The sequence below is a fragment of the Malus sylvestris genome, chromosome 14 (genome assembly GCF_916048215.2).
Source record: "Malus sylvestris chromosome 14, drMalSylv7.2, whole genome shotgun sequence".
Taxonomy (NCBI): Eukaryota; Viridiplantae; Streptophyta; class Magnoliopsida; order Rosales; family Rosaceae; genus Malus; species Malus sylvestris.
Window position 1 is genome coordinate 25,616,237 of NC_062273.1, and position 27,138 is coordinate 25,643,374.

Below are 27,138 nucleotides of genomic sequence, written 5' to 3' on the forward strand. Positions count from 1 at the left end.
AACAATAGCGCAAGTTCCACGTTAAATTCCGTAATCAAATACATGAAGATAATTAGGAATCAAATCAAATAGGAGAAGCTATGGTTAATCCTAATCCGTTGTTTTTATTCTTGACACGATTCATGACTTCCCTCGCTTCAGGCAAGTAAAGATGAATGTCAGATTATCTTGCACCGATTTGGGGTTTGCTTCGGCTTATGTAAGAAGCACTTCAACGCTTCTATTAGAAGCACATTTCAGAATCTAGAAGCCCTTTTTTCCACCCAACACTGTAAAAAAGCTAGGAAAAGGATACCTTTATTTAACAAACCTACATAGTTACAAGCTAACAACTTGATTGAGAGTTTATTTCTCTGGCCACTTCAGAACTAAGAAGCTAGTAAAAAAAACTACCAGATATATTTACATCTAACAAAACCTCCAAGAGATCTCACTCTACCTGCACACGTAAGTACTATACGGGCAGCCCTAAACGGTATTTGCAACTGTAACCAAACAATCTTTTCACACTTGATTACTAGTATCTCTGTATATCTTGAACTCTTCGTTTCGAAGCCACGCTCCTCATTATTGAGAACCACTTCAGCACACTGAATAGCTTTGTCCATCTCCTGTGAGCCTTATCAGATATGGCAACAGCTGAACACGGCAAAAAGTGATCTACAGTGCTATGTAGATATTGTGATTCTGAACTCATGTTGTGGGACTCTAGATTAGCATCGGAAAACTGCAGATGATCCTCAGCAAATAAAGCATGAGCCATGGGGTCGGTGTCAAAGATCATGGAGTTGGTGACTTGACCTGGGAAACTCAGAGTCTGGTCGTATCTAAGACCGAAGCCGTCAATGTTGTGCAAGGCATAATCATCCAAGCCACTGGTGCTACCCACCGAATAGATGGATGGGATGATATCTGGAGAAGAGGCAGATGGCTGTGCATAATCAAATCCACCAATCTTTTGAGAAGCCAAAAACTTGCTTCCGCCAAGATCCTCTGCCCTTGGTGAGCTCGATGTGTGAAGAACATTAGTGAAGTTGGAAGATGCAGCTATAAGAGAGGCTTCATCTTCAAACGGGACTACTTCTTCCCAGTGTTCAAATGCAGAAATGACCAGGTGGTAGCCATCAGCCTAAAAACAATATTTGACCATAAGAAATTAGACATGACTTAAGAAAATACAACAGAAAAAAAGATAAAAGCGAGTGGACTGAGGTGATAGGTAGCGTGCCTTTTGTGTTTCAGACAGCTTACTAACAGAAACATATTCATGTTCCAACAGAAGTCCCATCACTTGCCCTACAATGTTGAAGGCGACACCAGTTTCCTGTGAACTGGGAGGGTAGTACAAGTACACCCTCTTATCAAGTGTACATGTCTGAGCATGCTCCACAGTGACTTCCCACATCTTAGCAGACATACCCGTCCCAAGGATCTGCAATTTTCCACCCAAAAAAATAAAAAAATATCATAACCACTAGGATACTTGGGTTGGGTTGAACAAGGCTGCTCAAACTAGTACATTTTCCCTTTTTATGAAACATTTAAATGCGCAAGATGATATGTAATCTTCAAAATAAAGTATTAATCATTGGAAAAGGTAATTTCACCAAGATAAGAAAATTCAGTAATTACATTCCGGAGCCTTGAAGGGTTTATGAAGAGTTGGATGAGAAAATCATTCACAGTGTTGATGTTTTCCCTACTCAACCGCTTATGGAAAGCTCCGTCTTTGCCAATCTTTTCTAGTCTCCATACTTCATCAAGCAGAGATGGAGGGTGGTGTTTCTTGTACACTGCAGAACCAGAAGTAGGTCAGGTTATAATATTGTATGTTTACTTAAGTTAGCTGATCCTAATTTGAAGGCCATGAGCCATGCATGATAATCGCAAATGAAAATATATGGAGTTAATTACATCCAATATAAGGAGATATTATGACAAGATATGGTTAATTTTTACAATGAAATTTTTTGTTTAACCATATGGCCAGTGTGATCATAAATGAATACGGTTAAGAGAGCATAACCCCGACAATGGAAAGGAGAAAGAACACTCGATCTTAGTATCAGTACTCTAGCAATAACCTTAGAGACAATTTATTTATAAATAAACCAAATAAGAAGCACTCACATTCTCCCCGATGATCCCTGACAATAAAGGATTCTGTCCTTGCTTCTCTTATTCTAGTTCCATCAAAGTTATCTGAAACTCTTGCTCCTAGCCTGAACTTACGGCTCCTTGTCCAGCTTGAATTATCAGTAAAAGAAATCTCACCCACATGTGCAACTCCGTCTTTAAGATTCAAAACTGCCTCTCCTGTAAGAAGAGGTTTCTTTCCATCCCTCTCTCTCACAATGTTATTCTTGAAATCTTCAAGTGTCCAATTATCACCCTCCTCACTGTCAAAATCACCCTCAAGAACAACTAATTCCACCTTGGCTGTGGATTCAGGCCCGGATTTGACAATATGTCCACTAAAGCAATCAACCAAAGCTACTTGTACAGTGGAGCATTCTTCTCCTTCAATCCGAGCTCCAGTAAATACTGGAAGAGAGATGTTATTTAAGAACTGTAGCTTTAAGATTCTTGATTCAGAAGGATCCGTCTCTTTCCCACAATTCCTAAATAGAAAGGTAAAACATAAATCAACTGTTGTATGGCAAGAGTGAAACTACGGATTTGGCCCTAAATTGCTACATCTCAAAGCTTTAGAGCATCATCTTACTGTTTCATACTCGCCAAATGCTTTCTTAGGGCCTCCTCAACTTCTTCTTTAACCTGAAAATACATAACAAAATTATATAACAATCAATTAAAGCCGCAGCACCATAAAACTAAAAGGATGCATCCAATATGCATGCATGTATTGAACTGCAAAGTGAAAATCAATTACCATAATATGATTTGCAGGGACATAAACTTAAAGAAAAAAATAAAACCCTCCAAGGTATACTTGAGGCCTAAGAAACTTCAGAGAGTGAATGTGAAACCATTTTATCTTGACATCGAACACGCAAAATTTTGAGAATGAGGACACTAGCTGAAGGGGTCATAGATTATTGTACGCAAGGCGAACTACATGCTACTAAAAACGCCCGTCTATGATCATAAAAGTTGTTCCTAGAAAAGGTTATGGTTTGAGAATACCCAATTTGGTCATCCCCCATATGAGAGAAGCTAAAGTGATAATGAAGGGGCTCCCTGGACCCATTATGATGACCCATCCTAAGTTCTAGGTCTAACGGCAACTCGTGACTAGGTAACATTGACAAATTGAAATTTTATGGTAAAACGACTCCTTGGAAAGAAGAGTGCAGCCCTCACTTGGCGGAAAGGGGACCTGGTGTCAGGCTAGAGCAAATGCGACCACAAAGTGGGCTGCCATGCACTGATGCACGTTAGCTGCACCCTGCAAAGCATGGTGGTGTTTTACACTTTCCAAGCTAACAATGGCTCAATTCAGTTTATTGCTTTTAGCACAGTCGTGTACTTATGAAGTTTATAAATCATATACAACCCCTTCAAATATACAATACAGTTTTACAATTACACAGTAGAGCAAGAACGCCTACAAGATTCGAGCTCAATGGTAGAAATTACACAGATACTAAATCCAAAATAAAAGGAAAATAGAATGGGAAAACACTTACAACTTTACGAATCAAACGCTCTAGAAGTGGCTCCAGTAAATGCTGGACTTTGTGCAATCTCATCGTTTCCAGAACCACGCTGAAAACCAGTAATGAAGGCATTAGAAAGAAACCAGATGTGAAAATCATCATACTTTGTTTTGGTATCAAATTATTAAGACGGAAAGGCGGATTCATGTCAACTTGTGATCGAACTGAACAATCAATTTTGTCTTCCAGACAGTGATATCAAAAGTTAATTAGCTTATCTTTTACTTATAAACACCTATATCTTGAGCCAAATGCACTCGCATTTCACAAAGAAAGCACCTTCATTTACTAAACTAAGCTTAGAAATTCTCAAAACCACAAAGTTCATTTCTTACAATGAAGATACACAAATCATTTCCCGACATGAATTCTCGACGCCAGTTCCCTGTCCATCCATCCTTCCAATCCAACATAAGAATCTCAATCAAATTTCCACTAAACAAAACTCAATTCACCCGTAGTCGAGAATCCCATTTTTCCTAGAAAGGAAGAAAACTAAACACCACTTTCACAAGCCAAAACCCAATTCATATTTTATCCAATATTTCCACTTTGTAACAATAACCCAATTACAAAGCAAAAATAAATATCCCAAACAAGATACAAAGACTCAAACTTTTTCAGTAACACACATGGGTTGGATAACATTCATCAGACACTTCCACAATCCAAACAAAACCCAGTTCGTATTTTATCCCAAATAAGATTTACAGACTCAAACCTCTGGAAACTGGTCTTCCTACGCTTGTCATCCGGACTACTAGTCCCATCCGAACGACCCTTGCCATCATCCTGCTGCCTCTTCTGCGACATTATCGAAACCCAGCAACACCCAGCTCACCAGCAACAAACACTGAGAAGCACTGGCTGTGCCACTACACAAACATGAAGAACAACAGCCAAAAGCACCAGCATTCGACAAGCAGGCAATAGAATAAGTATTATTGATCCACAGATACAAATAATAACAGAAAAATAGAAGGGCTTAAATAACAATAATAAATGGGGTAATAAATGAGAAAAATCCAAATCTTGGTAGTACAAGTACTGTTTGCAGAGGGCGAGTAGCTATCCGTTTTTAGAATTTGGTTGTGTCCGGGATGATCCTTCGTCGACCCGAAAAACCATCTCTCTCTTCTTTCGGCTTCTTCCTTCAGTGTCACGCAGAGGTGGACAACATACTCGCACAGGTGCACAGGGAGAAGAGAGAGCGTTAAGATAGGTGATGTGATGAGATGCCGTGTGGGGCCCGCAAAAGCGCGTTTAAACGACTGGTAAAAGTGGGGTCCGGGTGGCCAAATGGACGTCGTTTTTGATAATTTGTTTGCTCAACTGAAAATAGAGCGACGCATCAGCTCATGCGTCCACTGGGTTGGTCCTTGTGGACATTTCAACCTTAAATAAAAATAATAATATCACTCATTACTACTCATTATTATTGTCTGATAATATTTTTTTTTATTTAGAAATGATAGGTCTTAAGTTTGAGTCTCGTGAATAGCGAATTCAATACCAAATTAGGCTGACTAGACTTAACCAAACGCCCTCTCCACTTGTGTAACAATATCGATATACTAAATAATAATAATAATAATAATAATAATAACATCTTAGATAAATACTAACAAAGAATTGAAAACTTTGTAACGGTTCAATAGCCAGCAAACGAAAATCCTCAAAATATTCGAGAATTTTCTACCACATACTACAGGAGATTGGATCTAGCTGTAAAAAGAATGTTTGGCTAATAAATAATTAACTTTTTAGTCTTTGAACCCATCAACTGATACGAAAATATTTTTCTCACAAACATTGATTGGGGGTGTATTAGTAGAACTGAACCAAAATCTCTTTTTTTATCATCAATTGAATCATTGTTCGAGATCGAGTCTGGCATATGTCCTAGTATTTAGTATAGCCACTTAACAAGTAACGAGATTTGTGCACAAGTTTCGTAGGTACCAACCGAAAATTCGTAATTTTCAACATTATTGTCATTTATAGAGGGGAATTTCACGAATTTAGGAGGAATTCCCAAGCTAAGAGGAGATTAAAGTGTTGAATGATGATTATTGAAGACATTTTGAGTTAATTGAGTGGTGATTTTAGTGAGTATATGAATGTTTAAAAATATATGTGAATAGTGTGCTTCTAATAAATTGGGATGATAAGTGACGGATTGCCCTGATAGTTAGGGTCTTTCTCATCAACTCATTACGTTTCAAATTTAAAACTCTCATCTCTTTAGTATAGATTAGTGTAGAATACTACTTGTAATAATATAGAATAATAGAATTGGAATAGCAGGGAAACCTTGTTATCTTAAAAGTATGTACAAAGTATTTATCCGAACGGATCCCCATTTTTTTTGTAGAAGAATAGTTGTGGGGCCCATTACACATCGAACTTAAACAAATCGAACATTCTATTTTTTGAGTCCTCATTCATAGTCATCCTTGCAAAAAAATCAATTTAATCCGAAACCACTTACTTGATTGTCATGATGAAATTTCAATGTTTTTTAGAACATAATGTTCATCAATTTCTTTTAACTCAATTACATGCCTCAAACATTTTCGATTTGACTAATATTTTGCAAGAATGATCTATAAAGTACAACTTAAAACATAAACAATTCGAATCATTCAAGTTTAATCTGAGACCAAACTAATCCCAATTTTTAAAAATAAGAATTTTTTGAATAAGTGAGTAAAAGTATGGTACACGTTGAAAATTAAGGAAAAACCTAGTCTCATTTTTTAAGAAACATGAAGTCTTTCTTTATCTTGTTATAAAATGTCAAGCTGACGCAGAACCTTATTATATTTCTAAACTGGAGCATAACCACAGAAATAATCGACCTTGTTTTTATAGCAAACCTAACAAAAATTCCCAACAAGCAACAACCCAAATAATGGATTATACTGATCCGATATGGTTTGATAAGGTTCCACGTGGAAAATAAAACACAATGATTGGTGTATGAATTGAGTTCGTGGCAGTTTTGGGCATGTGACATAGGTGTCCTTGCGTAGGACCTCTAATCTTAAAAGATTCTTAAAAATCATATCATCTATATACATACCAACTTGGTTTGTGGTGCAAAAACTTAATCTTTGAAAATTTTATGGGTTTGCATATGAATAAGAGAAATACGGTCTTCATATGCATAAGAAAAATTACTTTTATGTTTTTAGTTTGATTATGACGACTTTGGTCTAAAGTTCGTTTGTATTTCTTTTGTTTATTAGTTTTGTTGATTTGAACTATAACATAAGTAATATTAATACGTTAATTTTTTTTATTAATACGTTATTTAGACCGTGTTCATTCGTTTAGATGTTCTTAATTAATATGCTATTTAGATTCTATAGGCATATAAATTAACTTTCTAGCAGCAGTTTTTCTACACAGGCTCATTTACTATTTTCTGCATAGAACATCTAAAATCTCAAAGTTGACCTTGAAATGAATTCAATGAAGTTTGTTAATAATTTTACATAGTGTAGGTTATATTGCTTATAAGCTTAAAACTACATACTAAAGAAAAGAATAAAAAAAATTTCCCTCCACATATTTTAGGTATCTTCCACATTTGTCACGTGAACAACTTTGTCATTTCAATAGATAAGGCAACTAGTTACGTATATATCTAGTAAACAACACTTTATACGATACTTTTACCTTCCAAGAAGGCAACGTTTGCCCTCGCAAGATGAGAAATTCTAGTACGTTTGCTCGTATCTGGCAGCTCTCTCACAAAGGGTTCTTAAGATCCCACATCCCTTGTGACTTTTGAGAGGGCATGTGAATTGGCAACCTGCGTACAAGACTTTTTCATCTTCGGATTCATTGAGGTAAAACTACCTTACATATCATCTGATCCCCAAGTTCAGAATTTTTTTATGAAAGAGCTGGCTTCTGCCCTTTGAAATTTAAGATGTTCTTAAAATATGTCATCTAACTGCTTAAATGAATTGCCCTTATGGACACTACTAGGTAAGATAGCTACTAGCCTTATGTCTTTGTATGCTTTGCTATGGGCATCTATCGATAGGCTCACTCGGTATAGGTTGACATCTGTCGGCATGCTCGCTCAAAAGCTATTGACATCAAGTAGTCGACATGCTTATTCAAAAGCTATTGGCATCAGTCGGCATGCTCACTCGGAAGCTGTTGGCATTTGTTGACAAGCTTGCAATATAACTTGACAAATGACTTTAGGCTTACCAAGTCTCGATGAAATGCCAATTTGCATGCTATTACATCCAAAAAAATTTGTGCATTGCACTCGGTATTTTTACTGACCTTCCCAATAATATTTCCTAGACCCGCAAGTGCATATTACTCCATCTATTACAACGGTAAAATGCTAGGTTACACTTGATTTAAATATTCGTCAACCATCTCAAGTCAATAACAATACAACGTCATGAAAACGGAATAAATCTTCTTCTATCCCTTGGGAATAATACACCATCATTGTCTTCTATCTAGACAAATTTCATAAACTGGATTTTAACAAAATTCTCCTAAAGGGGAATAAGAGAAATGCTAACAAAATCCTCCTAAAGGACTAACAAAATTCTCATAAATTGGATTTTAACGAAAGTCTCCTTCTCCTAAAGCAGACTCGGAGACTCTCTCTATAGACTCTTCGACACCTCAAGATTTTTGCATACTATTTTATAATGTAAGCACGAAAATTGTACCACAAAAACAAAGTAACAAAAAATCCATAAAAAAATCTTATTTTTCAGAAAATCTCCTTAGTATTTATCAGAAAATAATAATATCTCTCTTCTTTTTTTCAATAATAATATCACCCTTGTGAATAATAACGTTGTAAGAAACAAGAAGTACGCCATGCATGCATGTCAGAAATGTTGAAAATGTCAATCACAAGATACTCCATCAGTCCATCCCACTTCCGCGAATCTTCCTACTCTGTACTTAGTACGGTCCCAATCCCAAACCCTAGATTTGTGCTTGTCCTTTTACCACAACTAGAAAACGATTCCGAAATACCGAAAATGCCCTTCACACAGTGGACTCGTGAAATTTTAGGAGACGACGTTGGTTATTACCATGGATTTAAATATCGAAAATATCGGCGAAATTTTTTTGACTTACCGATATTTTAAAGAGTATCCAATGAGTTTTCGTCAAAATATCGCGATATTATCGATAATATCGCGATATTTCTCGATATTAGCTAAAATATCGCGATATTAGTCCCAAAATTCTTTAAAATTTGGAAAAGACTCGGTTTTGAGCATAAAAAGGTTCGAACCCCTCCCACTTAACTTCTTAAGGCCTTAACCACTGTACCACTTATGTTGTTATGATAATAAGCTACAATATTTATATATATGGTTTATTTTTACAAGAAACAAATTTGCACATATTCCAAATTTTTTGTGGTATTATATTTTAAATTGTGTCAATTAATTACTTAGTCAATGGCAAGTGGTTTTTAATTTTTCTATTTTTTATTTGGTCAAGGGCTGGAAAAAATTCCGGAAAATCCCAAACCAAACCGAAAAAGTCCCAAACCCAAACCGAAAAATCCCAAACCAAAACCATCCTGAAGTTCGGGAATCCCATCCCGAAAAATACCGAAATTTTCGATATGGGATTGGTTTCCAAATCCCATTTGTTTGGTAATCCCGAAAAATACCGAAGTATTCGGTTTCCTATTGACTTTTGGGTTTTGGTTCTTGAAAACCATTGTCATAGTTGGTAACTACTCTTCAAAATACACTCACTCTACACATAGAGATGATGAAGATAGTGAAAATTTTGAACCTCATAGGAACTCTATGTGGTACTAAGCCACTCATGTATCTTACCATGCAATGTATAAAGTGTAAAATATTGTACTAATTCATTATATATAAATGATTATGGTGTGTTTAGACTTCTTTCATTAATTTCTACATATTTTCTATAGTCACAATGTTTGTCAGCTCGCTATATAATCAACTTGATAATGTTAAATCCATCATGCAATGCATTTCCTTCCAATTTTTTGTGATAAACTAATAGATAATTGACTAAATAAACATCCTGCAAAGTTTCAATAAAAATTTCCAAGTTTTTCTTACAATTTCCGTGGTTTCCATGTAATTTTTATCGATATCGATATTATCCCGATATTTCCATCGATATTTCCGTGTTTTCGGACTACCGATATTTCCGATATTACCGATATTTTCTTCCTTGGTTATTACCCACAGTCTTTGTTTTTTCACGTTGGTAATGAGAACAAAAACAGCGAGATGCCCGTTGCCGGGAAATCTTACTTTTAACTTTTTGTGAAAAAAAAGGGATGATATTTACAAAGATGCTTATCTAACGGCTGTTAATTATAATGCACCACGTTTAAATGTTGTATTCATTGCAAACACAGATAGTTTATATACATTTATGTGAGTCGAATATGAATTTTTCTTTTATTTAAATTGAGGGTGGGTGTCGTCAACAGTGTTTGAAATTCTTTAATATGATCAGTATTTTTTTATGAAAATATCAAAAAAATCAGAAATATATGGAATGGAGGGGGTGACGTTTGAACTTCACGAGATATTATAAAAACTCTTAATTTCGGCCAAAATCGATATATTTCGTCAATGTTTTCGATATACCGATTCAATATCAACAAACTATAATATGACATTAAGTTTCATTTTAAATGACTATTTTTTAGCAAATTTTTATAATTTCAACCGTTATCTTTATCGATATCAATATAACATCGATATTTCTACAAATTTATATATCAATATTTTTGCAGATATCGATATTTCAAACTCTAGTCGTCAAGAACCGATGCGCTATTGTTCTTTAAAAATGTTAGTCAACAGATTGCAACCTAGCACATGAATAAAATTAAGATATCTTCAATGTAAATAATAAATAGAGATTAAATGTCGTTAAATCAACCGACCTTTTGACCGGCACCGAACACATATTAGGTAATTGTTTGCGTGTTGTACTGTTTCAGTGGGCCCGTGTCTTTCTTCTTTAGGGATGAAAAATAGGGCCCATTTCTTTCGTCGTAGCTTCCACGGGACCAGTGGGCCTGTGTCCCTGACGTGGGTCACGTGAGTGGTTAAGAGATTCTCGAGCTTGCCACTTGTCCATTTGATGAGGGGTTTGATTGGTTGTGATTTTGTTAACAGTCGTTGGATGGGAGAAATTTTTAGTTACGACGGAAACTCAAATATTACATCACTTATTTTAATAGGAGTAGTGAGAATATTATTTTTTAAGTTATTAATTTTTTAGCAAACTTGTTTCACCATTTATATAGTGACACATGATGTACTATTTCGTGTATCGGTTACGTTGAAAAATCTCTCGTTAGATGGAAACCGGAGGAAAAATCATGAAGGCGAGTCAGTGGACCCCGCAGGCGAGAAACCACGCGCTATTGTGATATGATTGATCGTACCCTTTATTAAGGCATTAGGGATGTTGAGATGAAAAGAAGTCAATGGGGTTAACGCCATGATAGTGAGTTAACGATAATACGGTGATACTATTTAGATGCACAAATTGATAAGTTTATTTATACATTTTTTCATATAAATGAAACTTACATATAAAATAAAACGCAATTGTGTTATAAAGCGTGCTAATAAATATGCCAATTTTATGAATTATACTAATTTCGAAATCTTTAGCACGATAGTATCTTTTACGTCAGGTTGGGTTTTTGGCCAAGTCTTCACTATTATTTAGTTGATCATTTTGTCCTTTTGTTTTATCATGTCAAGATTTCAGGCATAGGGAGTATAAAAACAGATCGAGGGATTCCATAAAAGCATTATGAATCGTCTATCTGCTTGATACAATTGATTGACTAAGCAATTTTAGTTTTAATTTATTTTTTGCAAAATTGATTATTTTTATAGAATGATTTATAATACGAACGGGTTCAATTATAAACACTAAATTCTATAAACACCATGAAGTATTTTGAAAAAAAACTCCTCCTTAGCCTTAAGAAATCAAGCGCTTCTCTCACCTTTTTAAGATGATACTTTTGTTCTTGACTTTCACGTTTGAGTTTTGGATGAACGCTTTGGCAATACGTTGTATGGATCTTATTTATCCTGAATAAAAGTATATTTCCCAACTAAAAAACTTCATCACCCAAAAATTTGGTACATTGCTCTGAGAATCTGAAGGGTAACTCAATTGCATAATCTGCTATTCACTTCTAAAACATGTATTCCTATCCTCTCTCCCCTTTCTCATAGTGTGTTCCTATGCTCTGATATTCCGGTTACAGAAATTACGTTTATTGTTTGTCACCGAAAACAACTCCGGTTTCTTCCATGGAATCATATGAACAACCATAGCCCGCAGTAGCCAGCGATGCTACACGATCTTCGTCTACAATTAGTTGAGTCAACTCCACATTCATCGTCTGTTAGACACCTGTGATCACTACGAGCATCTGGGACGTGGCAAGCACTCTCAGCTTGTTGGCCGCCACATTCCCACGAATTCATTGTCGTAGGACATACTTGCATAGACATTGCACTTGTCCGTCGTGCTTGATTTCCGGCCTGCACAAATGATATTACAACTCGTATAAGGACATAAAGAACAAGACCGCATCTTGTTTCTGTTTGCTCAAAGGAAAACTACTATGCATGCAGTTGAGTAGAAGCAACACCTTGAGAGAAGTCCGGTTACTCTGGATGTAAGTCTCAGGAAGCCTGTCATGCCAACTGCTCAACACTGGAAGGGGGTGACCCTCGGTTGTGAAAATATAGTTTTGTTCAACCAAAAATGAATCGTCGAACAAAAGAAATAGATACTTGCACCTACAAAAAAACAAAAGACATCAGTTCAGATACATGTTAGTGCAATAATTTACGCATGATTGTTTTCTCTGTATTTGCATAGTGCAAGGGAAAAACAACTCTTACGTCTCAGCAAGGAAGAAACTATGCTGATGATCTTCCAACTGCATAGTTGTGACATCTCTAATGCTAGCAAAACCTCCTTCCACTTTTGTGTATAAGTTCAGAGAATTTACAATTGACTCCCCCACTTCAATGTACCATGGGTCTGATAACACAGAAACAAACATGGGCGAAAAATCAGAAAAATAGGACCGGCTACAATCGCGATACAGGATTTTTTGTTTTGTTTCTTATATTATCTTGAATAAAAGAAATTTCATCTTAGGGCACTGAGATGTCTGAATGCTTACAAAATATCGCCTGAACTTTTAGAACCATGTGAAAAATGAAAACTAATAAAGAAAATCAAACCTTTAGTTGCTTGATACAAGTAGAATGTTGACTCAGCCAATTCAGGGCGCAGAGGATAATACTTTTCTGTGGGATGCAACATTTGATGGTCCAACAAATACCTACATTATTTTACAGTTCATATTAGACAGTTTTTTTTCCCTTATGAGAAATACTGCGGTAATAGGAACCGGCCATAAAAAGCTAAGAAGTCCATATGTAGAATGTAAGAGTACAGACTCATAAGAAAACGGTTTCAAAAGCACCTTTCTGGTATTACTCCAAACTTTTCCCATACATGGAAAAATTCACGGTGTGAAGAATTTGCGGCTGCAATATCGCCAACAAGAACCTATAAACAAAGTTCACATCTAAAGATTAGAAGACTTTCTGAGGTTTGGAGTTATTATCGTAGTAGTATGACAAAGTTTAAGATTCCCTGCCTGTAGGCCAGGCCAAAATGCCTGAAGGCTAGTAAGCTGCCAATAAGTTGCTTTTCCTGTCCTCATATCAGCTTCGTGGTACCTAATTACAGTAACATGCTTTATCAAAATAACTTTGCAGCCTGCTCGTCACAATTTAAACTTACAGCTAGAATCCAAACTTTCAACACTTGAAAAGTACCAATAATAATTTGAAATAAGGCATTCAACAAGGCTAGGAGGAAGTGCTGTACCATGGACCATGTCTGAAATATTTCTGCACAGCAATATAAGCAGAATGAAACATTCTCCAGAACTCCTCCTTTCCGAAAAGGATGTGGGCCTTAAATAGATACTCATAAAATGAATCAACCCCTAAATGAAGAAACATAGAATCCAACATCAGAAACTAAAAGTCTACACGCTCAAGATCCATCAAGGGAATGGTTTCTGATGGCCTGGAGCCCATCACACAAGGAAATATTGGCACGTGTCGATTTGGGAAACCCAATAAACTACGTAACAAAACATATAATGTAGTACATTAAAGACCCCAAAGCCCTGACCAAACCTACCAGCTCCAATCCCAGATGAGTACTCAAGCCATTCCCCAGTTGATACATCCAGCGTTGTACCAAGTAGATTCAAGGAACTACGCATGCCCCATAATTTACGAAGAGCACGTAAAGCTGCAGATTCGTATTTGGGGTCTCCAGTCAATCGGGACAATGCTCCCATTTCCAGAATTAGGGAACCTGAATTCATACAGAAAATCAGGAGATTCAGGAACGTCACATTTATTGGTGTCCTCATCTGAATACAGGAAAAGAAAGCCCCTCACCACATCCTGAAGTGCTTGTTTCAGTAGTCTCATTCTCCATCACTCCATACTGTCCACAGAATTTCGCATTGATGCAGAGTCATATATCCTTCTTACAAACAAAACCACCAAAACATTTTCATATATTTTGAAACTTGAAAGGTGAAGTCTTGAAATTTTTTGCAAGTCACAGGTGCACCCAACTATATGTTTAGACTGACAATAATGATATAGAAAGAATCATATCATGCTTACGTCCCAAAAATCACAATGTAATCAAATATTGGAGCTCAGCATGTCACAGGTAGTACCTTTAAGTTAATCCATGCATACGGCAACCCCGTCGGCGTGTTAAATGCAGGTAGGAAGCGTTTCCCTAAGTCCTCGGCCAAAGTAAGCAGCTGATTCTTGTAAACTCCTTGACCCAGCCTGTTTGAAGAATCACTTGCAAGTAAATGAGCAGAAACAAGTCCTCCAAGCACTCTTATGTTGCACTACAAAATAGCAATCACGTGGAAAAGAGAACCAATTAAATACATAAAGAACAAAACTAGACGACAATATATTGCTCTTGAATAACATTCAAAATAATATCTAAATCCAGAAACTGCATCCCATTTTGAACAATCTAAAAGGTATGACAATAATAAAGTTCTAGAATCAGCATAACTGAACTAAATTAAGCTTTTCCACAAGCTATTCAATATATACCTCAAAAAGATTTACCCTCGCATCAACATTGAACTTCAAATTGTCAGAAAGCCAAATAATTGCGCTTTCAAATTCAGTGTTGTTTCCCATAATGACAAGGCTGCGAGACAATTTTACATCAGAGTGACAACAAAATTATATGAATCATTATGAAGAAAGTACCAGAGTTCAGCATAATATTGCAAAAACTGAAGGCATATAAATTCAGATTATAGAAGAGTATCTATGACATAATCGGTTCATCTCAAACCTGGACAATGATTCTATAAGACTCAGAGCCGATCCACTGTAGCCTTGTGGTAAGTGTTCAAGCTGAAATAGGGAAAGAAAGCACTTCAATTTACTTTTGAAAATTGCAACTAATCATAATTCATTTTATCTAAAAATATAGTTACCTTCAGATTTCCAAGTTCACTAAGAGAGTCGGTGAAACTTTTACTCAGTGGCTTTAGCTCATCATGCTGCAAAGAATGCAGTTTTAATATCATACGAACGGAGGTGCAAAACCTAGAAGAAATAAAGGTCGTACCCAGTGCATAAGGCTCTCGCTTTACGCAGGGTCTGGGAGAGGTGAATGTCGGCTAGCCTTACCCCCATTTATGGAGAGGCTGCTGCCAAATCTCGAACCCGAGACCTACCGCTCATGGGCGAAGGCACTTGCCATCGCACCAAGTGCGACCAAAACCTAGAAGAAATAATGAACAAAAAACTTACCGGAAATGCATGGATCATGTAATTGTCGTATGCATGATAAAACCTGAAAGCAGGGAAACAACTTTACTGTAAGAACCCTTCAAGTACTTCCACAAACAAACATAGACGTTCCCAAAGACCAGATTATATTTTACAGGGGTTTCCGGTTGGCCGGTGCAAAACGAATCCGCAAGTCATAAAATGTGATTTCTTTACTTCAAAAAGTGCAAAAAAAAATGCGAAAGTCATACTAAACCAATTAATAGTCTTAGGGTTGTTCTGTTTCATTTTCTTAAGAAAATTGCCTTTAGCCCATATCGTCAAAACTGTAACAACTGGAAATGTCTAGTTCCCCAAAGCCCCATACTTCAAGATCTCAAATTTACATTTCCATCAGTATTTGATTTACCAATTCCATCCAAGCATGCCATTCCACTTTGACAAATATCCATATTTTTTCAAAATTAATACAAAAATAAACTCTTTCTACAATCTCATCACCTAAAACCAAAACTCCTACATTTTTTTCGAACTAAAACACAAAATTTACAAACAGAATCAACCAAAACAAACCCAAATCAGCAATAGCACAAAGTCCAGCTAAAAACCCCTGATTGGGGAGCAAAATGACGGATACCCATTAAGCTAAATTTACAAATATTGAAGAAAAACGGAAACTTCAGCTGAGAAACCGAGCGGGTGGAGGTGAATTTCGAGTTTACTTACATCTTACGGACTTTATCTCTGAGGCGTCGCTTCTTAGCTGCCCAACGGGGATCGGACGGCGATGCGGAGGTCGATAAGTTTATGAGGGTGGGAGAGATCAGAAAGAAGAGAAGAACCCATGTCGCGCATTTGCGCGGCAACATGGCTATTGCGTCAATTGGATTGGGATTCGTATCAGAGATGGACAGAGAAGAATCAGAGGACTGAGGAAGGCGGGTTATTCTGCGATTTGCCAATTAGCTTGTCTGGTTGGTACTGCAGGCGCCAGGTAACTGTAAGAAAAATAAAATTAACTAAAGAGCATGTTATAATTTAAATTAAATTATATTAGAAGGAATTAGATGATTGGTGGATGTTGATGTACGTGTGCAAATGGGATTAGATGATTGGTCAACACAGTGTCATCCTTGTATTTTCTATGATTTGAGTTTTTATTTTCTTTTGTTGATATTGATAAGGATGCACTATAAAATATTAAAATGTGAATGTGATCAAGATTGTGTTTGGACTCTATTTGGACCACTAATTCAAACCGAACACCCTTTCACTTATTTTTGGGTCACCAGATAGTTATTGCGCTAGTTATGTTAATTCTAAATTAGATGGCGTTATCCGCACATTGATTTTTATTTCTCTTTATTCTCTTAATTTTGGACTGTTAAATTGAATGAATTGACAAAAATTAATAAGAGTATATGAAAGGTAAAAATAGATATGTGAATAACCCACACTTCTGAGTCCAAGTCCAAAATAAATAACTATTATTAACTAGTTATTAGTTTAGTTATAATTTTTTTCTTGATAATTGAAAAAAAGTACCACTAAAAACTTTTTTTTTTGTTAACCCTATGTCCAAAACCAATGGGACAAGGTTCCCTTAATATATTCATTTTTGTGATTTGGCTCAATCAAAAGATGAGACGTTTATTTTGTTTACAGAAGTCCAAGAAAAATTAAATAACAGTGCATTAAACAATAAAACATGTGTTCCTTCTTTCATTATTTAAAAAGAAATTCAATTATCAACTGTCATATCATATAATCTATAAATTATAATTAAAGTAGAGAGTTTTTATTATATTGTTCATTAATTAAACTGTAGGGCAGTTGGAAGTTGAATTTCCATTTCTGTTATACCGATACAATCTTGACAACAATCAATTGGAAGCTGCATGCATGACTCTACGATCAATTGCATGGCTGTTCTCTCAGGTCCAACGCACTCCTCGCTCAAACAAAGACACCAAAACTATATGCAATGCAAAAATAGCAGACCAAAAACCACAAATGCACACTTAAATCCACGAAAATTCCATGCAGAAATAGTACCAATACATCAAATCCCCTAAAACTACTCCCATCCACATATCAAACACTCACTCCACCTTCTTCCCCTGTCGTCTTTTTTTCTCAAACCTATTACTTAATTTGCCTTCTCTTTCCAACTTCCATTGAGGAAAGATCTCAGGGGAAGAAGCAGGTCTCACCCTAAGCCCTGATCTTCCTCTAGCTACCATCATCATCATCATCATCATTATCTGTCTCTCTTTCCAATAACATGGCTATTGCCATACTTCTTCTTCTCTTCTTCTCCATTCCCTTCTCCGAATCGAAGCTCACCAAAGATTACTACAAGCAAACTTGTCCAGACTTTCAGAAGATTGTCAGAGACACCGCGTCCCAAAAGCAAGCCGCCCAACCCACCACCGCCGCAGGCACTCTCCGCCTCTTCGTCCACGACTGCTTAGTTGAGGGTTGTGACGGCTCCGTCCTCATTGCCTCCAACCATCTCAACAAGGCTGAGCGCGATGCTGAGATCAACGAATCCCTAGCAGGTGATGGTTTTGAGGTGGTAGTCCGTGCCAAGACCGCCCTGGAGCTCACCTGCCCAGGGATTGTCTCGTGCGCAGACATTCTCGCCGAGGCCACACGTGACCTTGTCACGATGGTTGGTGGACCTTTCTACTCCGTCCGGTTGGGACGAAAAGATGGACAGGTTTCCCTTGCGTCCAAGGTTGAGGGAAACTTGCCAAGAGCAAACCAAACCGTGGATGAGCTCATCAAATTCTTCGCCGCTAGGGGTTTCACAATTGAAGAAATGGTTGCCTTAACTGGTGGACACACAATTGGATTCTCTCATTGCAAGGAGTTCACTGACAGGCTTTTCCATTACAGCAAAACTACTCCAACAGACCCAGAAATCAACCCTAAATACGCCGAAGCCTTGAAGATGACATGCGGTAACTACACAACTAACCCCGCCATGGCTGCCTTTAACGACGTGATTACACCTGGAAAATTCGATAACATGTACTATCAGAATCTAAAGAGGGGCTTGGGGCTGCTGGCATCGGACCATGCACTTGCTAAGGACCCGAGGACGAAGCCTTTTGTGGAGTTGTACTCTACTGACCAGGCGGAGTTTTTCAAGGCTTTTTCTCATGCAATGGAGAAGCTTGGACATCATGAGATTAAGACCGGGCATCAGGGAGAGGTGAGGCGCAGGTGCGACGCGTTTAACTTGCTTCAGGCTTAGATTATAATGAAGGATGAGAGATGAAGAAGAAGAAGATGATGATGATGATGATGATGATGATGATGAAATGAGAAGAGATGATTGTTATTATTGGTTTTCATTTGGCCATGGATTAATTCATCGCTAGGGTAAAAAGAGAGAGAGTTTTTACAAATCTTTCTGTTTTTATTTTATTTTTCATTCTTTTCTTATTTGGTTCGATATGTGACATGATGATGATGGTGGTGATGATGATGGTACATAAGTTCAAGATTATATGATATTTGAGTATTTATACATTACAGTGTGATTTTTGAGATAGCTTTCGAGGAGTTGTGATGATTTTTTATTTGTTTTTAAAGACAATAGTATTTACATTAAAAGGGTAAGGAAGTGTGTTAAGCCTTACAATAAGTTTGTTATAATAAGAGGTATTTAATTTTAAGGGAATGGGTCCCCATTTTTTTTTATTATAAAAATATGGCTTAGTTGTGGAGTTCACACCACATCCAACTTTAACGATCCGAACAGTCTATTTTTCAAATTGCACCTCATAGATCATCCTTGCAAAATATTAGGCAAATCGATAATATTTGAGGCATCTAATTGAGTTCAAAGAAATTGCCAAACACTTTGTTCTAAGAAAACATTTAATTTCATCATGATAATTAAATAGGCAAATGGTTTCGGATTGAATTGACTTTTTTTAAGGGTGATCTATGAATCGAGACTTAAAAAACAAATGTGCGGATCATTGAAGTTCGATGTGGAGCGAGTCCCAAAATTAATCCACATTTTTTAATAAAATGGGGACCCCTTCAATTATAGGTTGTGTAGTACTAGAATCCAGATCTCTCATATTAATCGCACTGTTCTAAAAATCCCCGCCTAGCGCCGCCTAGGTGCTAGTCGGCTGACCACCACCCCGATTAATGCCTAGGCGTTTGAAAATTAAGAAATGACGCTTAGACCCACTGAGGCACCCGCCTAGACCGCCTAGCCCACCGATACCCGCCTAGATTGCGACTCACTTAGATAGAAAATAAATAACTTTCATTTTGCATTTTATTTTATTTTTCAAAAAATTGTAATAGACTTGTTGAATGCTTAAACAAACAAACATTATATATTTGTTCCCCATGTTTTCATTATGTTCAAATACTTTAAAATATATGTTATTCTATTTTGTAGTTTATGATGCAATTATATATATCTTAAGCATAAAGAGATGCTTATTTACATGAAATATAATAGATTTACTTAAATCCGTTTAGTCCGCCTAAGCACTAGGCCCCAACCCACCGACCAACTAGCGCCTAATGTCTTTTAAAACCTTGATTAATCGACAATAATTTCACCTCAAACGTTAATAATTGTTCGTTAGGGTCAAATAATTATCAGGAAAACGCCTTTGAGATCAAATCTACAGAGAGGCATGCAGGGAAACATCAAAAGTTTTTTCGGTTTAAATACCAAATAATGAATTTTCCATGCATCCCTCAGAAATAACAATTTTTCTTTTGTAAGAATCTTAAGGAATATAAAACAGCTTGATATGTGTACTTACAGAAACCCAATACGCCTGTGCAACCTCAAACACCTGCATATTAAAGATTTGAGCTTCAAAAGAATCGCATCTATTTATGCATGGTGATATGTACAGTGGTGTCCAGCGCCGGAAAGTCATCTTGCTGAAGTCGGAACATCAAAACACAAGACACATAGCTGGCTAGCTATCACCCATTTCACAAGTCATGCTTGCCATTGCTATGTGTGAGCTTTTGATTTCCAAGGGAAAATGGAAACTTTAGGGAACAAAAGTTGGATGGGGATTGCGGGAAGCATTTTAGGGTTTGAATAAAACTGAATCTAATTGATTGTAAGGCTATAAAAGGCGAGCTATTGTCAGCTAAACCGAGTAGTCGTTCTAACTGATAAGTTGCTTAATTTTCAGCAATCGATGCTTCTATTCGGTTAAGAACTGTCGAACTCAAAGTTGTTACTTGTTAGTCAGTTTTACACGGCTCATAGAACTGTTCTACTATTACGTATAAATTTCCAGCCTTATTTGTAGTTCTCCATTCATTCACCAAAACAAAACAAGTTTCTATCAAAGTTCTTCAAAATTGTTTTACTTTTCTCCTAGCCATGTTTGATTTTCTATAACATTATTAACAACACACCAAATCATTTTTCTCGCTCTAGCCACCTATGTCTCAATCCATGGCTCTTCCAATTCTTTTCCTTCTCTTCCTCGCCATTCCATTATCCGAATCTAAGCTCTCCATCGACTACTACAAAAAAACATGCCCTGACTTCGAAAGCATTGTCCGTGACACTGTGACTTCAAAACAAATCGCCAGTCCCACCACCGCGGCTGGCACTCTTCGTCTCTTCTTCCACGACTGCATGGTCGAAGGCTGCGACGCTTCCATCCTCATCTCCTCCAACTACGTTAACACAGCAGAGCGTGATGCCGACATCAACCAATCCCTCTCGGCAGACGCCTTTGACCTCGTGGCAAGAGCCAAGACCGCCCTCGAGCTATCCTGCCCAGGCATTGTTTCTTGCTCCGACATCCTCACCTTAGCCACACGCAACCTGGTCACGATGGTCGGCGGTCCGTTCTACAAAGTCCGATTGGGACGGAAAGACGGACAGGTTTCCAAAGCTTCACTGGTGGAAGGAAATCTCCCAAGAAGCAACCAAACCCTAGATGACATGATCAAATTCTTCGGTACAAAGGGCTTCACACTCCAAGAAATGGTGGCTTTGTCCGGTGCACACACAATTGGATTCGCTCATTGCAAAGAATTCGCCGACCGGATTTTCAATTACAACAAAACTACACCAACAGATCCTGACATGTACCCAAACTATGCTCAAGGGCTGAAGAAAATTTGTGCAGACTACAAAACGAACATTGCCATGTCTGCCTTCAACGATGTGATCACACCCGGCAAGTTCGATAACATGTATTATCAGAATCTGAAGAGGGGTTTGGGGTTGTTGGCATCGGACCATGTACTTGTTAAGGACCCGAGGACGAGGCCTTTTGTGGAGTTGTACTCGACGGACCAGGGTGCTTTTTTCAAGGCTTTTGCTCATGCTATGGAGAAGCTTAGCCATCATGGAGTTAAGACTGGACGTAAAGGAGAGGTCAGGCACAGGTGTGATGCTTTTAACTCGATTAAAGCTTAATTAATTAGATGATGTTGAAGAAGAAGATTATCGCCAAGGGTTGTCAATGGCCATGAATTGAATTCGGCAGAGAATTAAAGAGACGGATTTTCTTGTGATTCAATTGTCATATTATATAAATTTTTATGTATTATGGTGATGATAGCAAAATTACGAATCATTTACGGAATGAAATGTAACCGCAACAACTGAATCTCTCATTAGAATATTAATATGATGCCTTACAAGATCCCCAGAAACAGAACATGAAGATGAACATGATCCGTAGATTTGCAGACCGGCAGATACACGAACCCTACAGTTACATATATTCACTATTACAATTCAACAGTTACGGTCTACGTGATCACCTGAACCTTACAATCCACACTACTAGAAAATCTAATTTTGCCGACGAATTTTGAGCCACAAAATTTATTTTGTAGGCAAAAAAGTTTTTACCCGACAATTTTTTTGGTTTGTTGGCTAAATACGAACACCAAGGTTAAGGTTTTGGTAAGAACTTCTCCCGACGACTTAAGGTTATGGCCAACAAATATTTTGTCGGCGAAGATATTGTTAGCCGAGAAACTTGATTTTTATTGGGTAAGAATTTGGTGGGAGTTTTCCCGCCTTCAGTAGAACAAGTTTCGGAAGAAAGAGTGCTTGGAGCGGTATAGCATTCAGGGAGTCGAGAAAAGAAATTACCCCGCCCAACACTTGTGAAATTTTCCCCATTAATTACAAACCTTGGTCAATATTTGTACCCGACCTGGGCGCTTCCTCATTACGAACACCATTGATGGAGGCAGAGAGGGAGGCATACACCGTACGCGGCACTTGCTGAGGGTGCTCTATGGTTTAAAATTTGGGCGGCCTTGCCGGAAACGTCACGTGCAAGAGTCAATTTTTAAGCCTTTCGCCCCTTTCAGGTTGGTGGGAGAATCAGAAATTTCCAGCTTCGCAAACCCATTCACATTTTTCGGAGATTAAACTCGGAGTTTATAACCTTTTGACCCGATTGAACTCGGAGTTTAAGCTAACTTTTGGGAAATTGAGCGGACTTTAAGCTTCCGTTCAACTTTCAAAAACTTCAAATATTTTTCTACAAGTCGAATCATCATAACTAATCAGAATAGACGATCCTCTTGGTTATTAAGTCATACAGTTCTTCAGGTTCCTGAAAGTAATTACTACCCGTTTTCACAATTTGATTTTCTTTTCATACGACTGCATTTTCCCGGTAACCAAACAGATGGTAAAGACAAATGGGTGTGAGAGAAGGCGGTAGAAGATAGATACTTCTCGAGTCTTGGCTTTATCCGAGGAGAACTTGAAGACAATCTCCAGGACTTCTCGGGAAGTCACCATCGGAGGCCGCCGAAGCTCCGATGACAACCCGGCAGTCTGAATATGAGAGACTGGAGCTAGAGTTTCGTTTCCCGGTGAGAATTTGGGCGGTTTATGACGGAGAAAATGGCGGGAAGACGGTTGGTTGGGAGAGTGGAATGTTGGAGATGTTTGGTGAAGGGTTTACGACAGGAAAGGTTTATATTTGCTCGTATTTGGGAATACGTCCAACCAAGAAAAGGGAAAGACGATGCAGGAAAATAATTTCCGTTCTTCTCTTCTTATTGTTTGGGACCCCACCCCAGTCCATTTGTACGGGAAATTTTTCATTGGATTGAAATGAAATGAGTTATATATTATGTGTTTTTAATATATAAGTAATGCGAAATTTTATTTTTTAAGTTATTAACATTTTAATACATATATTACATTATTTATATAGTAACACGGGATAACACTGAAAAATCTCTCCATTTGTACATAACAGTAGTTCCAAACATGTGAATTGTAAATTTTTTAAAGGAAAATTCGAACACAAAATCTCGAGTACATGAGCGAATGCTATAAACGAGTTACAAGGCACTTGCCATTTGGATTGTAACTATTTCATAAGGAAATGATAAACACACATTTTTTTAGCTTCTTACACATCATTGTTTAATCATATGTGTTGTTTTTGTATGATACATTCAATTTGATGGTTAGAAATAAAGAGATGTGTATGAGAAATTAATTAAGATGTGTAAAATTCAAATCCTTAATTCGTAACCTATGGGATAGATGCAATGATTGAAATTCACTATTACATTCAGAAAATGAAACTTATACTCAGAATGATTGATCCTTGGACCGGTTACGAGTCAATCAAAGCGTAAGTGTACGACAGAGTAGGATTTTCTATTTTTTTCCTCTTTCTGTTTTTTTTTTTCATTTGAACGATCACGGTTAAATCACGTTAATATCTTATATTAATTTTTTATAGTAAAAGAAAGACAAAATAAAAAAATGTGAGAGGAAATGATGAAAAGAGGATGAGAGAAAATCCTAATCCGTATATAACATGATTAATATTGTAACACGTATTATAATATGTGTGAAATTATAACATCACCTGCAGTTACATTGAAAACTTTAATGTTTGTTTTTACTTTTTACAATTCATGCCCTCCTTGAAAGAGGCTCCTTGATTAATCATTCATGCAACATAATAACATATGTATCCTATTTTATTGTTGTATTACGAATCACTAGTCACGGATCTAGAAATTTTTCTGAAAAATATCACATATAAAAAGTTCACAAATATTCTGTAGACAAATAATCCCCTACGTACTCAGTGGGATATTCAAATATTCATGACAAAATTTAAACGGTTGGTTTGATGTAGTGAGCATTCATCTTTGTATAGTTGCAATTTTATCGGATGTTTTAAATGGAGGATACATTAAGACTTACTTCAATCTTTGGAGTAAAACTTAAATTTTAGGTTCTAAATTTACCCTAACTTGCTCAAACCTTTAGGCCAAATATGAGTTTTAACCTAAAACTCATTTTTGGAGCAAATTTAGCCCAGAATTCCCCCCGGGTTAGTGGGTTGGCCCATCATATATGTGTATCTTTTTTTAGTTTTATATTTACAATATCTTTGAATTCAACGGTTAAGATCTAATATGATCAAATCTAATGGTAAAGAAAAAGATCTAACGGTTCAAATTTAAATCCAACGGTTCAAATAATTATTAAAAAAAAATCTTTAATGTGTTTCATATTCTTTCATAGTGTTCCACAAGTTTCATGGTGTCAGTTTAGTGATTTTACAATGTTTATTGAAATCTAAATATTTTTAGGTTAAAATGTTCATAAAATTAAATTAGGATAGTCTACATATTTTTTTTTAAATGTTACTTAAAGAATTCTAAATTCATTTTTTAATGATCTCGAACTAAAAATTGAACCCATCAGGGTTGGAGTAGAAAACATATTTCTGAGTTAAAACCTAAATTTTATGGGTTAAAAATTCTACATTTTAACCAAAAAGTTGAAGATAGTCTAAGCATTCATTTAAATTAAAAACTGATGATGGTTATAATAATGGGCAAAATTGCTTTTTTAATTGCATTATTAAAAAATATGGGGCCAAAATTGCTACACAGTAATATGGGGCCGCAACCCAACCAAAATCAACCCAATTATTCTGTAAATTAACCAACAAAAGCTAGAAAAAAAATAAAAATTAATAAGTTCATAAAAATAGAGGAATTGTATTTTTTTTTTCATAAATAAAACACATATCTGAGCCTTAAAAAATTAGAAGAAAAGTAAAAACAATTCAGAAAAAATAGAAATTTTTTTTACTAACTATTTATTTTTATTTTATAGTCATTTATTGTTAAAATGACCCACAATATAACTCGCGCGACCTTTCAGCCTCTCCCTCGCATTGAATTCCAAATTGCCTTTTTCTGCCCTATTGATTTCCAAGAATCTTTTGAAACCCCTTTGTCTCTAGCGAGATGAAACACTACAATGGTGACATGACTTAGAAAGAAGAGGCTAAGAAGCTTCTAGCCCTGCAAGATGCTCGACGACGACGAAGTTGGGTAAGTTCTGAACCATTTTCCGGAGCAAAATCCAATTAACGCAGAACCATAACTTAGATGATCGACCGAGTGATTCGTTTTACAAAGTAGGAAGACTCAAAGAATGGTTATGGTGACCCTGCGCCCGCTGTGACAACTCATATACCTCAGGAAGCAGAACCTGACATGGTCGACAGAGTGAAACACATCCAAGACTCAAAAATGGTCATTGTGACCCTATGACCGGTCAGGAAGAGGAGGACAAGAAGTTTCCGGCTTCTCGCAAGATGCTCGACCACGGAGCAGGTTCAGTTCTGAACTATTTTCCGGAGCAAAATCCCATCTATGGAGAACCGTAACCTTGTTGAGAATATCGCGTTTAATAATGGGAAAAACAAGAACAAACTCCGGAAATCAAAAAACAAATAACCAAGATAAATAACACCAAGAATTTACGTGATTCGGCAATATGTGCATACGTCCACGGGACATCAGCAATAATCTTTCATAATATAAATAATGAGTACAACCAATAATCTTGCCAAATCTCTAGAACTAGAACTTGACGAAAAACCTGAAAGAACAAGAACAAGAAATACACTATCTTTTTTCTTTTCTCTTGCACACACTTTACAATATTTTCTCACTCTAATCCCTTGAGTGGTATACAATTTATTGTTTTGCTCCCTCCTCAAAACTAGTACAATAACCCCTTTATATAGACATATTCTTCAATGAAGATTATTAATCCTAATTGGAATATAGTTATGAATCCTACTCCAATTGAGAAACTAACCCCAATTGGGAAAACAATTTAATCCTCTAAGACTACTAATTCCCAATAGACTTAGGACAACTAATCATGGGCTGGAAAAAAACCCAACAATCTCCCCCTCCAGACCATGAGGAAGGTATACCATAATAGGATTGCTCATCTTGACCAAACTCCCATTGATCGAACTTTTCATGACCAAACTCCCCTTGATCGAATTACCCATAACCAAGCTCCCCTTGATCAAACTACTAATTAACCAAGACCCTCTTGATTAGATTTCTCTTGACCAGGCTCCCCTTGATCACAACACCCATCGTCATTGGCAAAGGCAATTATAGACTTATTTGCCAGAAAACCATCAATCATCTGCATTAAAAAAGCTCTTCATCGTAAGTCACAACACTTGCAATATTGT

The 27,138-nt window shown here is 36.8% G+C and overlaps 4 protein-coding genes across 7 annotated transcripts; 2 read left to right on the top strand and 2 right to left on the bottom strand.

Annotated features, from left to right (window-relative positions):
* Window positions 1-277: 277 nt before the first annotated feature.
* LOC126599984 (calmodulin-binding protein 60 A-like) lies at window positions 278-4,886 on the bottom strand. 3 transcript variants are annotated; one of them, XM_050266476.1, is made up of 8 exons: window positions 4,723-4,886; window positions 4,402-4,555; window positions 3,651-3,729; window positions 2,726-2,778; window positions 2,131-2,621; window positions 1,633-1,793; window positions 1,229-1,432; window positions 278-1,129 (listed from the first exon to the last, which is right to left on the bottom strand). In XM_050266476.1, the coding sequence occupies exons 2-8, from the start codon at window positions 4,491-4,493 to the stop codon at window positions 518-520; spliced, it is 1,692 nt and encodes a 563-aa protein (XP_050122433.1). In that variant the 5' UTR covers window positions 4,494-4,555; window positions 4,723-4,886; the 3' UTR covers window positions 278-517. The 3 variants fall into 3 exon arrangements, with proteins under 3 accessions (XP_050122433.1, XP_050122434.1, XP_050122435.1); XM_050266477.1 differs by having other exon boundaries at window positions 4,729-4,880; XM_050266478.1 differs by lacking the exons at window positions 4,402-4,555; window positions 4,723-4,886 and adding an exon at window positions 4,016-4,395.
* Window positions 4,887-11,768: 6,882 nt separating this feature from the next.
* On the bottom strand, window positions 11,769-16,596 carry LOC126600589 (alpha-mannosidase I MNS5). Of its 2 annotated transcripts, none has more exons than XM_050267172.1 (15): window positions 16,325-16,596; window positions 15,591-15,662; window positions 15,301-15,412; window positions 15,156-15,217; window positions 14,906-15,005; window positions 14,506-14,688; window positions 14,216-14,264; window positions 13,950-14,129; window positions 13,629-13,749; window positions 13,396-13,477; window positions 13,219-13,304; window positions 12,974-13,074; window positions 12,626-12,767; window positions 12,370-12,520; window positions 11,769-12,259 (listed from the first exon to the last, which is right to left on the bottom strand). In XM_050267172.1, exons 1-15 carry the CDS (start codon window positions 16,465-16,467, stop codon window positions 12,032-12,034), a joined length of 1,812 nt encoding a protein of 603 aa, XP_050123129.1. In that variant the 5' UTR covers window positions 16,468-16,596; the 3' UTR covers window positions 11,769-12,031. The 2 variants fall into 2 exon arrangements, with proteins under 2 accessions (XP_050123129.1, XP_050123130.1); XM_050267173.1 differs by having other exon boundaries at window positions 15,301-15,366; window positions 15,620-15,662; window positions 16,325-16,595.
* Window positions 16,597-17,683: 1,087 nt separating this feature from the next.
* Window positions 17,684-19,138, top strand: LOC126598733 (peroxidase 41-like). Its single transcript, XM_050265095.1, has one exon. It carries the CDS (start codon window positions 17,883-17,885, stop codon window positions 18,858-18,860), a length of 978 nt encoding a protein of 325 aa, XP_050121052.1. The 5' UTR covers window positions 17,684-17,882; the 3' UTR covers window positions 18,861-19,138.
* A 1,924-nt stretch (window positions 19,139-21,062) lies between these two features.
* LOC126600961 (peroxidase 41-like) lies at window positions 21,063-22,040 on the top strand. Its single transcript, XM_050267651.1, has one exon. The coding sequence runs from the start codon at window positions 21,063-21,065 to the stop codon at window positions 22,038-22,040; it is 978 nt and encodes a 325-aa protein (XP_050123608.1).
* Window positions 22,041-27,138: the final 5,098 nt, after the last annotated feature.